At 38.1% G+C, this 13,214-nt stretch overlaps 2 protein-coding genes and 1 long non-coding RNA gene across 5 annotated transcripts in view; 2 read left to right on the top strand and 1 right to left on the bottom strand.

Moving 5' to 3' along the window:
- The window catches only part of Dctn4-p62 (dynactin subunit 4), a 93,317-nt gene that overhangs the window by 2,326 nt on the left and 77,777 nt on the right, over nt 1-13,214 (bottom strand). For 2 of the 3 annotated variants that reach the window (XM_070302546.1, XM_070302547.1), the window contains exon 1: nt 9-363. The exons of the other annotated variant lie outside the window; for it this stretch is intronic. In XM_070302546.1, the coding sequence (XP_070158647.1) occupies nt 9-137 (129 nt within the window). In that variant the 5' untranslated portion in view covers nt 138-363. Of the gene's footprint in view, nt 1-8; nt 364-13,214 lie in introns of those variants that run through there. 3 annotated transcript variants of the gene reach the window in all.
- On the top strand, nt 1,382-4,689 carry LOC138936818 (uncharacterized). The gene is made up of 3 exons (XR_011447434.1): nt 1,382-1,526; nt 2,173-2,451; nt 4,051-4,689. It is a non-coding gene; the product is annotated as an uncharacterized lncRNA (long non-coding RNA).
- The window catches only part of LOC138936853 (mucin-2-like), a 56,461-nt gene continuing 48,047 nt past the window's right edge, over nt 4,801-13,214 (top strand). The window contains exons 1-2 of the mRNA XM_070302612.1: nt 4,801-5,013; nt 5,113-5,944. Coding sequence (XP_070158713.1) covers nt 5,854-5,944 — 91 coding nt within the window. The 5' untranslated portion in view covers nt 4,801-5,013; nt 5,113-5,853. The remainder of the gene's footprint in view (nt 5,014-5,112; nt 5,945-13,214) is intronic.

Raw genomic sequence — 13,214 nt, 5'->3', positions numbered from 1 at the left:
AGACACACCTCTTGACAGACACAGTAGCCGCATCGTATCATCAAGCAATGTCGACAAAAATATATTTTTGATATAGGCTTCAATGAACCACAGTTGCATACGTAGCGCACATAATCCGATTGGTTTAAATAAGTCATATTGGAATAAACAGTTTAAAAATTTACAAGATAAAAGAACAGAAACATTACACACTGTGTAAATATTTCTTTCTCTACTTTAATAACCTCACAGTTTAACCATTTTCTGTAGTGGGGAGAATAACGCGTCAAGCGAAAACTACATACATACATGCGAGCTCGGTACTTCGGCTAACTTCGGATAGCAGAAAAGGACAGATATACTGTTTTCTATCTCTTTCCTACCAAGTCGGCAACAGGAGTGGGAGCCGAGGTGCACGTAGAAAAGGACATACTCTGTTTCGTGCTCCCTGCGTTCTCTCTCGCTCGCACGTAGCATGACGAAAGAGAGCGTTATGCTATGTGCGAGCGAGAAGAGAACGCAAGGGGCATGAAACAGAGTATGTCCTTTTCTATGTGCATCTTTACCCCCACTCCTTAAATAAAGGCAAACGCTCGGTCTAGATTCTAGATATACCATGTCTATGTATGTGTACGTGAGTTTGTGTGTGTAAAATGTCAAAATATCCCTTTCTAAAAAAGGCATGTAAAGTCGATACTCGAAAGTCTCGAGGTTTATTGTTGTCGCTTTCCCGCGATACTAATTGGTTCTGTCATTACGCTTATTTCGCGAGCGGCTGTCATCGCATATTTTGACAGTTATTTTGTGTATATATATTGTTAAAAATGTTTAATGATAAAGAAAAAATGGCGCGCGTTGTGTTGTGCTAGTCCCTTTCTAAAAAAGACACGAAACCTCGAATATATCGAATATATCGAAGCGTTGAAGCCTCTTTTTCGCGATGCCGATTGGCTGTCTCGCTTGTGCGCTGCGACTAGCTTCATTCGTGTTATTTGCAACTGTCAAATTATGCGAATTTTGACAGTTTGACAATTTGTGAAAGAAAAAGTTAAAGTTAGGAAAGAAAAGTTAAAAAAAATTGGAAAATTAATTAATTTTTCACTGCACATAAATTCTGTATATATTATTACTTTCTCGTCCTCTGTTTCTGTCTATTTTAATCTTATTATTCCGGAAGTATTCATATGGATGAAAGTAGAAGGATTCGTGAATGTATAGTCATAAAGTATCATATAGTCATATGGTATTTTGAGTACATATAAACTCAGCCAAGCGTATAGAGCAACTGATAATTACCATGTGTACTTTTACAAAGAGCAAGGAGATGTATTAAGAGAATAGAAAATCTGTCAAAGTCAAGCAACATTGATTACAAAATAATCGACTATTATTTTTGTAGATGCTCCCATCGAGAAATTGTAGGAGTCCAGCTAGCAAACACTTCCCGTGCGTTACGCAGCTACGACGATATGGCAACTGCAGCCGCAAAAAAATTCACTGGACAACCGCGGATCATTCTGGCGGAAAGAGAGAAGGGCGACGATCACGTGAGTAAAGAGTGAAAGTTAGCTTGTGTCCCGCATAATCTTCGTACGATAAAAGGCGATCGATTCTCAATTAACACATTTATGTTCCAACAAAATATAAAACCTTATTTCTTTTCGCTAATCAATCGAGCCCATCGTCATGCAATTAATTATGCAATTATATTATAATATGTTACTCGCAATCTTCATAAAATTTATTTCTGTTATGTTGCGTTAGAGAGACAATTCTCCATCTCGAATCTATCCATGTCGGATATTATGATATCATATGGTGATCTCGTGAGAGAGCGCATGAATTAAAATTGCTAATCGTACGCTATGCAATCTCATCGTATCTTCTAATCGCGCTTGACCATAAGGTTAATAACTGGAGAGCACACAAATCCATCATCGTTTTCCTAAGATCGGTCTAACTGTACACGAAGTGGTAATCGAGAAGAGATTCAAGAAGTTAAAGTTTTATTTCTCTCCCTCTTTTTCTCTTTCATATATCTTGAACAGATCATAGACTTTATTAATTTTAAATTTATGAATATATTATTAATCATAAGTTTATGGATTTATAATATGAATTTGAACAATTCTTGAAAGAATGTTCGCGCGATCAGAATGCTTTCCCTGAGAGATTTTCTTAAATTGCCTTTAGCTATCTCCGCAAACTGCAATCTGATCTGCGCTCCAAGGGTAGGAACGAACATCTGTGCGAACTAACAGTATACATAACCGTATTGAGATTATGCAAGGCTAGTCGATAGCCGGTGGATAGTAATGGCAGATGTTTTACGCCAGTAAACATAATATTAGTCGACGTCGCAGCCGTGATAGTGCATAGCCAAGCCTAACGGTGGAACCATCATAACGCCCCGTAATTGCGATCCGATTCACCTCGGCATCCTTGGAACTTGATGCTATTTGGAACACCAAGGTAACGTCAAGGTATTCGATAATTGATGACGCATTCTGAATGAAGTCGATGTATTTCGTTGAACGATAAGATTTTACGTACAAAAGCTATCTTTTATTGAGCGCACTTTTTTTCTTTGAATTGCAGATTATTCGACCAATTTTTAATTCTTTTTTTTTTTTTTTTTTTTTTTTAGCAAAAAATATTGAAGAAAATATTATTTTTTGTAACTTTCCAAAGTTTAACATATATATTTACAAGTTTCACAAAAAAATTGACATTCTATCAAAATATAATTTACTTATACGAGGAATTAACTGAAAGATTTTATTACTTATGAAAAAGAAAAAATATATTTTTAATAATTTATAATATAATAGCAAATATTTTTCTAAAGGGAAAATTGATTCAAGATGAAAAAATTCGGAGGAAGTGTATACTTGACAAGGGCTATTTAATATATTCGATAATGATAGGTAAAAAAATGTATCGAATATATTTTTTGCTGTCTCTGCGACTAAAATTTATTAGCAGCATAGCTAAGTAACTCGTTATTTTTGAGATATTGACGATAACTTTCTCGATATTCATAAAAATTGGAAGTTCTTAGCGGCTCATATATGTCAGCTAATATCATTATTAGTTCCTGCGACTTTTATGAAACGTGCACGTCTCTGGGCGAAACTCGCGTAATTTACATTTCCAGTAAAAGCAACTAAACCGATTACATTTCGACATTCGATCTGTATGTTTAATCAACGACTACTTTTTTTTCCGTGTCGCATAAAGAACGACCCTTTCGATTCTTCGATTATATGTAATTGTCTGATTGGATTGTTCCGCGTTCGATGAGGACACGGTGCGCGGCTTTATTGGTGTTATAACATATGCTGTTGCCGACATGCAATGCAATAAAAGTTTTCTATATTTTCCCGGTGAGAAAACAGGAAGAAAATCGACATGCGTGTCGATGGATCGGAATCAATGGATCGATTATTAATGACTTTAATAGCGCGTTTTTTACAGGAAATTTCATGATAAGCTGGTACAAGTCCGTAGCCATACAGTAATATACAAGTTACGGCAAAAAAATTTTGAAGCATTCCACAAATTACATTTACATATAACAAATTGTAAATTATTCTCTTTCCGTTTTTATAATAACGAAAAAATTTCTATTTATTTTTTAATATCTATTGAAACGCTTCATCGGTTAGAGTGATAATTGATAATTTCTAATTTCTCATAATATTTACAGCGTAATCTCTTTCTTTCGTACGATACATAAATTTCTATATAAATCAAACGTTATTTTATTAAGATAATCATTCTGATAGAAAAGAAATATAATAATGTTAAAGGAACAAAGACAAAGTTAAATCTATTTCGTAAAAAATAAATCGATAACATCCTTTGCTACATCGCATCTTATAATAAAAATCGAATAAACTAAAAAAAAAAATGTAATCGGAAAAAAACAATTATTTTCCTTCTTCATTGTCTTTCAATGTCTTTTATATATATCACCGCTTGCGGATCAAGAAATCAGATATATATATATATATCATCGCGCATCTTAATTTCTCATTCTCCATACGTACGCGATGTGTTTATTTACAGGAAAGATTTTTTTCCGGATACTCTAACGCACGAGAAGAGGAAAGATGAACGAACAATAATTTCTCTGGAAGAATCTCGGCGATGGAATTCGAAAATTACTTATTAAGTCAGTCGGCCAGCACCGACACGAATACTTGAGGAGACGGGGCCTTCTTGACCCAGAGAGAGAAAGAGAGAGGAAGAGAGGAGAGTGCGTCCTCCGTGATCGCGGCATCCCTCACTGTGCTGGCGAATGTAGGTCCTCGCGGGTCGACACTTATAATGCGAACCTCCTACCTCGCATCTTCGACTGCAGCCGCTTCGAAAAGCAGTACTTCTCCCTCTCCTTTTAATCCCACCAATCTTCGGAGTTCATTAAGGGCACGATAACAGGTGTCCCGCATACCGGGCGATACAAGAGTATTCATAAGAATAGTGTCCTAGTGTCGTATATTTTTCAGTAGGACACTAGTCATGAATATGTAAATTTGATTTTCGAAGAGAGGACCGATCGCGCGCGTTCGTGCCCATGAGATGATTTTGCAAGAATACAAGGTTTAATTGTAAGATACACCCCGCATCGTAGGTAATATACATAATACAGATATTCAAAGAGTGGCTGTTGAGGATATTATAGATAGATAAAATTTGTGAATTGAATTTACCGAGGGTTCAAAAGAATCATAGTTAGATCAATAATATTCTCTTTTATATATATTTTCATAAATTTTCGTCATTTGATTGAGGGCATTCTCGTAAGAAGAAGATTGCTATTAGGCTTTTCGCACTGGTTTTATATCGTCCGTCAACCTGAGGTTTTTCGTAACAGTGCGCGCTACATCTACCCGATGCAGCTGCGACAGTTAACGGATACACCGGCAAATCGATCGGTAGCACGAACCGTACAAGGCCAAGAGAAATATACCGGACCTACCTTGACCTACCAGCGGAGTTAATGTTTTTTTTTTTTGTAATTTCTAAAATGTAAGTATACGCTAGATGTTTCTATATATCATATTTTTGACGATATTGCTTTTACAATATTGTTATACTCTGTCATTTTACGGCAATGTGAATTAGAAGGATTAGAGAATGAGTCCGCCAAGTTTTACCACAAATGGATGACACAAACCAGACCCGGGCTGGCCAAAGAGTCGATCGAGGAAGCTCTCCGATGGGCCACATGTCCCGGTGCCGTGGTCGACCGAGAGCGTCCAGAAGACGAAGAAGAAGAAGAAGAAGAAGAGGAAGAAGAAGCGGGGAAAAGGAGTCGAAAGGGTAGGGAGAGAATGGCGAAGAGGGGTCCTATCCGCTTCGCCTCTGGCTTCTCTCTCTTGATACACCTTTCTCCGGTTCCCCAACACCCGGCGGCGGGCCTTGGTTCCCCTTCAGTCCTCACCGGGACACAGACAAAGTTACGCACCCGGAGAAAGGTCAATCGATCGGTTGTTCCGTCGCGCGGAGCTCTCGTAAACTTCTTCCCATTCGATAACCAGGTGTAATTTTCACCCTATCGTTCAACGGATCAATAGCACGCGGAGTTGTCAATCACGATCGGCCGCGTTTCTCTCATTTCTCTTTTTTTTTTTATTCATTTTTTTACGCTTTTCGACGGCTTTTAATATTTTTTTTTCGAGGATCGCGCTACGTCGAAGATCGCGAAAGGTGATCGCGAGGTGCTCGCCGAAACTGTTGCTTTTGGTGCCCATGTAACGGACAAGTTAGCACCGATACTCGCGGGATTGGTTCACGTGAGAGTGCGCGTATTTTTTCTCTAACTTTGAACTAGTTCAAAGTGCTGTCGCTTCGAGGGACTCCGAACAGATGGGCGACGACATGTGGAGGCTTTGGTTTACGAAATTACTTCTGCTAGTGACGCTTCTGCTGACTATTACGGTTCAGACACGATCCGAGGGTGAGTTTTGGTCCAATAGAGTACGGTCGTATATTTATAAGAAAATAGCGGTATAAAATAATATAAAGTATGATTTTATAAAATGTTCATCGAATGATCGTTTTATTAAAGCAATAAATAATTATACTTATCGCAAAATAACGTTGCATCACGTTCAACATCTTAATTTATTCATTACACCGTTGACGTATAACTAACGATCAACGACAGCCAGACAGTGAATTTACTCTACTCGTAACACGGAAACGGCACGCGTGCACGTGATAATTTCTTTTGTAACACCTGTTCTTCCGCGTTCACCTCGAGATAATGCGGCGTTTTCCATTAACAGGACATCTACCCGTATACACTTGTGTAACGCTAGGCTCGGCAGAAACGAGCCGATGCGTAACCAGTTCTCTTTCCGTGCAATTAAAAATGTGCACCGAGTAACGAATGCAAAATTAAAAAGCTGATCTTCGGCGTTGGATGAATGAATGAATGAAACGTATGAAATAAAATTTGCCATTTATTTATAAAGATATATGCGTATAGATATATAAAAAGATTCCAAAGAAAGAAAAGTTATGATTGTCTTGTGTGTGTAAAAGATTTGCATTATTATAAAACAACATTCATTATGTAAAAATATGTAAAAATACGAATTCAATGATTCAAATAATTTGTATTGCATATGTTATCAATAATAATTTTAATTAACCATAAGAGATTATCGGTGCTTGCACAAATTTACGGAAACACATTAAAAAAACATTACTTATGCTTTATAAGTTGTAAACCGCCTAACGGTTTGCGCGGCTTATGGTGCTCAGTGTTGTGCACCTTATACAAGTATCCGCGCTACTTCGATACTGCCGATCCAGTATCAGCGATCCAGGCGAGACCCACCTACGTTTCTTTGACTGTGTCATCGGAAAACGTCGTTACCATGCAGCATTTCGTAATCTGTGTTTTTCCGATTGTTACCTATCGGCATAAATGCACGTGTATCGCATGTTTGTAAGCCGTAAAAATAAAAAGTGAAAATAAGATTTAATACATCAATATTAGAAGCAAATCTCGTTTTTGGATTCCATTCCGATTCTATAAGCGATCGGACGAACACAACTTTATTAAGTATATTTGGATGAAATCAGCTTTTAAAATATTTTCGTCGATGATGCATACGGGTGTCGTAGACGTGTTCGGGAATTTTGGCCCATAGGATTAACCAACACGAGCGAGCCCGGGACGTTCGAGATTGAGATCGAACGAACAGGGTGCGTTATCCTAAGTATTTTTATCGGCGGTGGTTGGCCTTGCAGATATTAGTTCTACCAACGACTCTCACATTCACTCCTATGAAACAGGAGAGATCGAGAGACGTCGTTACCAAGGATCTCTTCTAACGAGTCTCTCGATTCTAATTCCGAGAGTCGTTCGCGGTGCTCTTCAATATGGAACATGATCCCGCGTAATAAATCCGCCTCGCGAACTTCGAGAGGATTTTGAGGATTTAATAGGTAGAAAAGATTGCGAATTTTTTTCTCGTTGAAATTATAAATAAATTTTATCAATATCTTAATGACAAATATCTCTCACTATATTTATTTTTCTATCTCTTAATATTGCTATTTTATCATCATTTACGACATTCGAAGGATTAACATTTTTTTCTCGATATAGTTTCTTTTCCGCGCCTTTTTTTATATCAGGAAATTTTCTCGCGATAACTGACGCCTTTTACGAGAAAATTTCTCGCAGGAAAATACGACGTGGGGTTTCAAGCAAATAGACAGCAATAAGATATATGGCGCAATATGGGTGATGAAGAGAACGAACGCTCGTTTGTAAATAATTTTCCGTCGACCAAATCACTTGGCAAGCGTTCAATGTACAGTAAATTTTATGACTAGGCGCAAATCATCAATTATCGTCGAATAACAAATGAATAAAAATTTTCCTCTTGATTCTCTCTTGCAATCTCTGAAATTCCATATTTTCCATAATTCCACTTCTATATTCAATATATTCAAAATAAATATCGCCACGCTAATTGTAAATTTCACGCGAAGGGAAAGTGAACGACAAAATGATAATGAAGTATCTCATTGGAAAGTTGTCACGAGTGCTAAGAGCGGTCCTGAATTTTCCTGCCTTTTTCATCATTCTTGAGAAAAAAACTGAGAACATAATCAAAAGGAAAGAGAGACCGGATTTCGTTTCTCCTGAATATATATCTAAATCATAAGTTTTGTTTGACATTCAGAATTTCTATCGAAATTATCTATTTTTTCATTTGACAATAAATGCTCTTTTTATTTTATTGAAAATTTAACTTGCTCTTGTACAATCTTGGAATCCAGTAAATTTCACAATATACATGACATTCGTGCGGAATATTTTGTCTAAACTTTTCTAGATTTCCATTTATCCTCCTAAAAGATTTACCGTCGTGTGTGTCGGACTTTCTCCGTTTGATGGAGAAACGGACGTTGTCCCCATCGCGATGCTAGCACGTATAAGAGCCTTTCAGCATTCGGAATTGTTTTGCGCAATCGTCGACAACACCGTGTAAGGGATGAATTCCTTCCACACCGATTTTATTTACAAATGACGTAATGAGATGCTTTATATAGAAGTCGATATGCATAGCCTCCCACAAAATAGATCTCACTTGAATCGCGAATTTTTTGATCATTTTTTATTTGATTTTTTCTTAAATAAAAACAGCAAGATCATTATTCGTTGCAACTTTCCAATTTTCAAAAAATAATCTTTGCGTAACAAAGTTTCAAATTAAAATCTTATCAAAATTGTCTACTCGAAATTAATGAAGAATATGATTTCATCGTCTTCTGTAGCTTAATTTTTAAAAATCCATCGGCAGTATTTTATTGTATATAATATAAACTATAGATGCTTTTTGACTTAAGGAATCCGCCAGAAAATCCACGGTTTAAAGCAGATCAACATCGGGCGTTCTTGCCGCCTAATACCGGTCAGTCAGTTACAAAGTTATGATTTATTACATATACAAATTATTCCTGCCTTCGCGCAATGTTGTGAGATGACTAGATCATTTGCAAAACTTGCTAAGAAAAGCTCCTAGATGAGAAATAGAAGGCAGAGTAATACAATACTTTTCCAACACGAGGGCACCAGAAAATATATAAAGAGAGAATGAGACAACTCATCACCTGGCATATATTTTATTTGTCAAATCTATTGTCGATATCACGCTTGACAAAGTAAGAGTAAAACAATTCGTCAATCTTATCGCGATTATTTTTGTCGCTTCCTGCGAGATTAACCGTCTTGCGAGAAAGAAAAATTGCAGCGCGAGCATGCCTTCACACGTTAGTCCACGTGATGTGAGAGACGTAATCGCTTAATTCTTTCTTCGGTCGTTACAATTTCAAATCGCGTAATTTAGCAGCAATAAGAGAAGCACGGAAGCGCTCGTAACTGTACGAGACATTGCCAGTCAACGTAACGATCGCGCATTCGTTTTTTGTATGGCTCGTGCGCCGTTTTATGAGGAAGTCGCGCGAGATATATCGAAGTGGCCGCTCGATTCTTCGACGAAATGTAAGATATATCGACGAAGAAATGTGTCAAGGTGGGTCTCGGATTCACGAAAGTGGACAACACATGTGGCGGGCATAATTCTCCGCAACCGTCCGAGAGCTCCGGGCGATGAAAGTTTGCATTCCCTCGAGTATCGAGACTTCGGCTCGGGACCTAATTTCACGAGCCCATCCGCGCAAGGATGCCGTGAGAAAAACCCGCGGCGGGTATCTCTTTCTTTTTTCCTTCGAGAAGCTATTTTCACTTCAACGAGGCTCGATAAAACTCTTTCCTTTTAATAGTGAAACGATCGGCGTAATTATCCGCAATTCAATTAACGGGTCGAACTAACTATATCTAATTTTACTTAATTAGCACAACATGTATATATTTTTATTTAAAAATTTCTCTCTCCCTCTCTCTCTCTCTCTTTCGAGCTATATTGGAAATATATATATAATAAATTATAAATCACACATAATCCGATAACCGCTCGACGATAATTCGAACGCTGCAAAAAAGATACGTCATAAATATTACGTTATAATATTTACGTCATAAATTTAGATCGTGCCACGTATGGACTTTATCACGGAATAGTATTCATATTCGAGATTAGAACGTTCCATTATTACGGAATGCTTTAATGATAAATCGGTCTTAACGGATCGCGAATACGTGCCTGGCGTTTGAGCTCAGGACATCGACGTAAGCGAATTGATATAGTACATTAGGATATCGTTCGATCAGCGTTTGCATTGGTTTAATTTGATCCGACCTACATTTTTGCATAATCTTATGTAACTGTGCTGAGCAACTTGCTAACGGACTACGTAGATTACGTGACATTACTATTAATAATTTTATTTCCTGGCACTTCCATAGTACGTCAACGGTACATATCTCTCTACATCCTCTTCGCATAATTCTGTACCAATGTATCTAATTAATATATTATTATATTATATATAACAAACGTTATTTTATATATATATATATTTTTATTTAAATGTAATCACTTCTTCAAAGATGTTAGATAAAATTAATCGATCGACACGCGCAAAACTAGTTTTCGTAAAAGCCTAGTAAACCACAGACCTGCTTACGTGTTTTGCTTGAAAATATATGCTGCGACCTCGAAAATGGACGATTCATCAATTTCATCGTGAATTTTAATTTACCACAACCTTGAAAGTATTATGACATTAAAGTCATCATCACTTTTACACGATCGATTAAATTGGCCAATTATCTCTCTTTCTCCGTGATTTTTAAAAATTACACGTTACAAATTCCAGATAGTATGACGCTATTACGATTTTATTACTTGAGTGTTTCTCCGTACGAGAATCGAAATTAATATCTTTCCGCCAATAAACAGAATAGCTTCTCTCAATTCAAGCATGACACAACGCATTACAGCTCGCACATGCGAACGTTACACGCACAAGGCTGAAAAATGTAAATGAAGCACAACGAGGAGATTTTCCGTTAGTCAAGGCAGCAGGTTCGCAAAGTGCGTTTGAATCGACAGCAATTTCTATATTTATGTCCCAGCCAAGGTCTTCTGGTCTCGAGAAAAGAGAGTTCCCTTCTCTCTTCATCGTCATATAATAATGCGCGTGAATTTAGAATGAGCTTCGCATTGTTATCAGCCACGAGCTGGAGCCAATTTTCTAAAGTTCCAATCTCCGTGAGATTTCCAAGGGCTCGACGATTTTTTATTCTCCTGCAAATATCGCTGATAGAGCCACCAACGAACCACTCTAAATCGCAAAGATCTCTTTGCGATTCGATCGACTCGCCGAAAGATTTCAGATATTGCTTTGACGTTTGACGAATATTTGAGAGAAAATTATATTAAATATTTATATCTCCGATATTTAATATCCATCTTGTATCATTGAACACTACGTGCTTATCGCTCTATTGCGGCAGGTTGGAATATATTATTTTAACGCGGAGCGTTGAGAGAGGGTGAGATTTAGCGTTTATTAGAGACATTCCGAAAGAAAGACGGAAAGCGTCAAACTGTCGCAGCTCGTCCGTCAAGTCGACATTCCGGAGTCGGCGATAGTTACGCGCGCTGGAAAGCTCAAATGTTGCTGGAAAAAAAATTGCACATTCTTCAAAGTCGTCGATTGATCGCGATCCGGCATCTACAATACTATTATCCGCGTGATCGCATCCGTATATGCGTAATACCGTTGCTCGTGGCATTATTGTGGCAATCGTCCTCTCGGCGACGAGATCTCGCGACGCTTCTTCTCGCGCGGCGAAGACATAATCGAGACAACAGCCCAAGTGTCCTTCGTTGCGGGACAACATGGTCGTTTACCGTTGCAACGTGATTTTCGCTTCCACTCATCAGTCTTTCATTAACATACGTATTCAATTTCTGCACGTTCGCTGATTATGTTGCGTTTTTTTCCTCCGTTGTGTCGTAATCAACGTATACGAAGCGCCGATTATTGCCGTAGGATTACTTTCCGATGCGCGATGCCGGATGTATCGTAGAAGCTTTTCCTCCTTTCTGAAATGGTTGACAGCAACGAGGACGTTTCTATTATTAAGCGCGAAGAGACATGTCCCGCGCGACAAGCCCCCTATTCACTATCTTTACTATCTCAGCGAAGAAACTTTAATGATATACGTCTTGACAAATCTGAAATGAATCTTTCCGCTTTGTGCATCGTTGATTAAAATCCGTAGTTATTAACATCGCTCATCGCAGCAACTAGTGTAGCTAATGGTATTTTTACATAATACGAAAGTAAGGCGGTAATAAATACCCTCGCCATCTCGAGTAGCTCGTAAGGCAACTTTGTAATCGTAATTCGTGTCCTTCCATTCGTCAATTGCACCCGCTGCAGAGACGCGGATGAAAATAATTTCAATGTTTTGCATTAATCAGACGCTTACGGAACATTTCTCCGGCTAATCTTAACGGTACGGATCTTCGTGCCCGTGTTCTGTATATTTTCGAAAATCCTTCTCGCGTAATTTATTCTTCCGCTTAAGGACGCAACGCGGATAAGCATCAACCTTCGCGACCATCATAATTAAAAGCGCGGAAAGAAAAATGAAAGAGAGAAAGATATGAGCCAGGATCTCTCGCCAGGATCTTGAAAAAAGGTAAAATTGTGCAATCTGCACGGAATGCGGAATAGCAAAACAAAGTCGAACTCTCCGCAAGATTTAACTCGCGCCACGGATCGGTAACAGGCGTGATCGCGCGCACATTCGCATCCGGTTGCGAACGTATCGTCGCCTCGGCGACGTTACAAATTATTTGCCGCATCCTGCTGAGTTTATTAACTTCTTCTTGTAGCCGCCGGCTTATTAACTTGATTATCGAAATTAAATCACGGCGATCGCGAATGAAGCGTGTCATCGAGCAAATAATGAAGCGATAGTAAGAGCGAGTAGCGCGATAAATCTCATAATTTTATCTAAACTACACATAAATCATCTTATTTTTATTATTTATTGTAAACCGTTTCATCCGTTATACCTTATATTTTAATATTTTAATACGTGTTCACATACCGCAAATGTATTTACAGACAAGCTACAAACGAACTTTGTACAATCGTCGAGAAAGCGTCTCGGCACGTGCCATCGCGAGCGAAATAACCGTAATATCACTGCACTCATTCACGTACAGACGACTAATTAAAACACACGCGCATACACGTCCGAATGCACAGCGCGCAAGACC

The sequence above is a fragment of the Polyergus mexicanus genome, unplaced genomic scaffold (genome assembly GCF_030449975.1).
Source record: "Polyergus mexicanus isolate NDT 795.1 unplaced genomic scaffold, iyPolMexi1.0 SCAF_10, whole genome shotgun sequence".
NCBI lineage: Eukaryota > Metazoa > Arthropoda > Insecta > Hymenoptera > Formicidae > Polyergus > Polyergus mexicanus.
The sequence above is the reverse complement of the archived record's forward strand: the minus strand, read 5'-3'. Positions and strand labels throughout refer to the sequence as shown.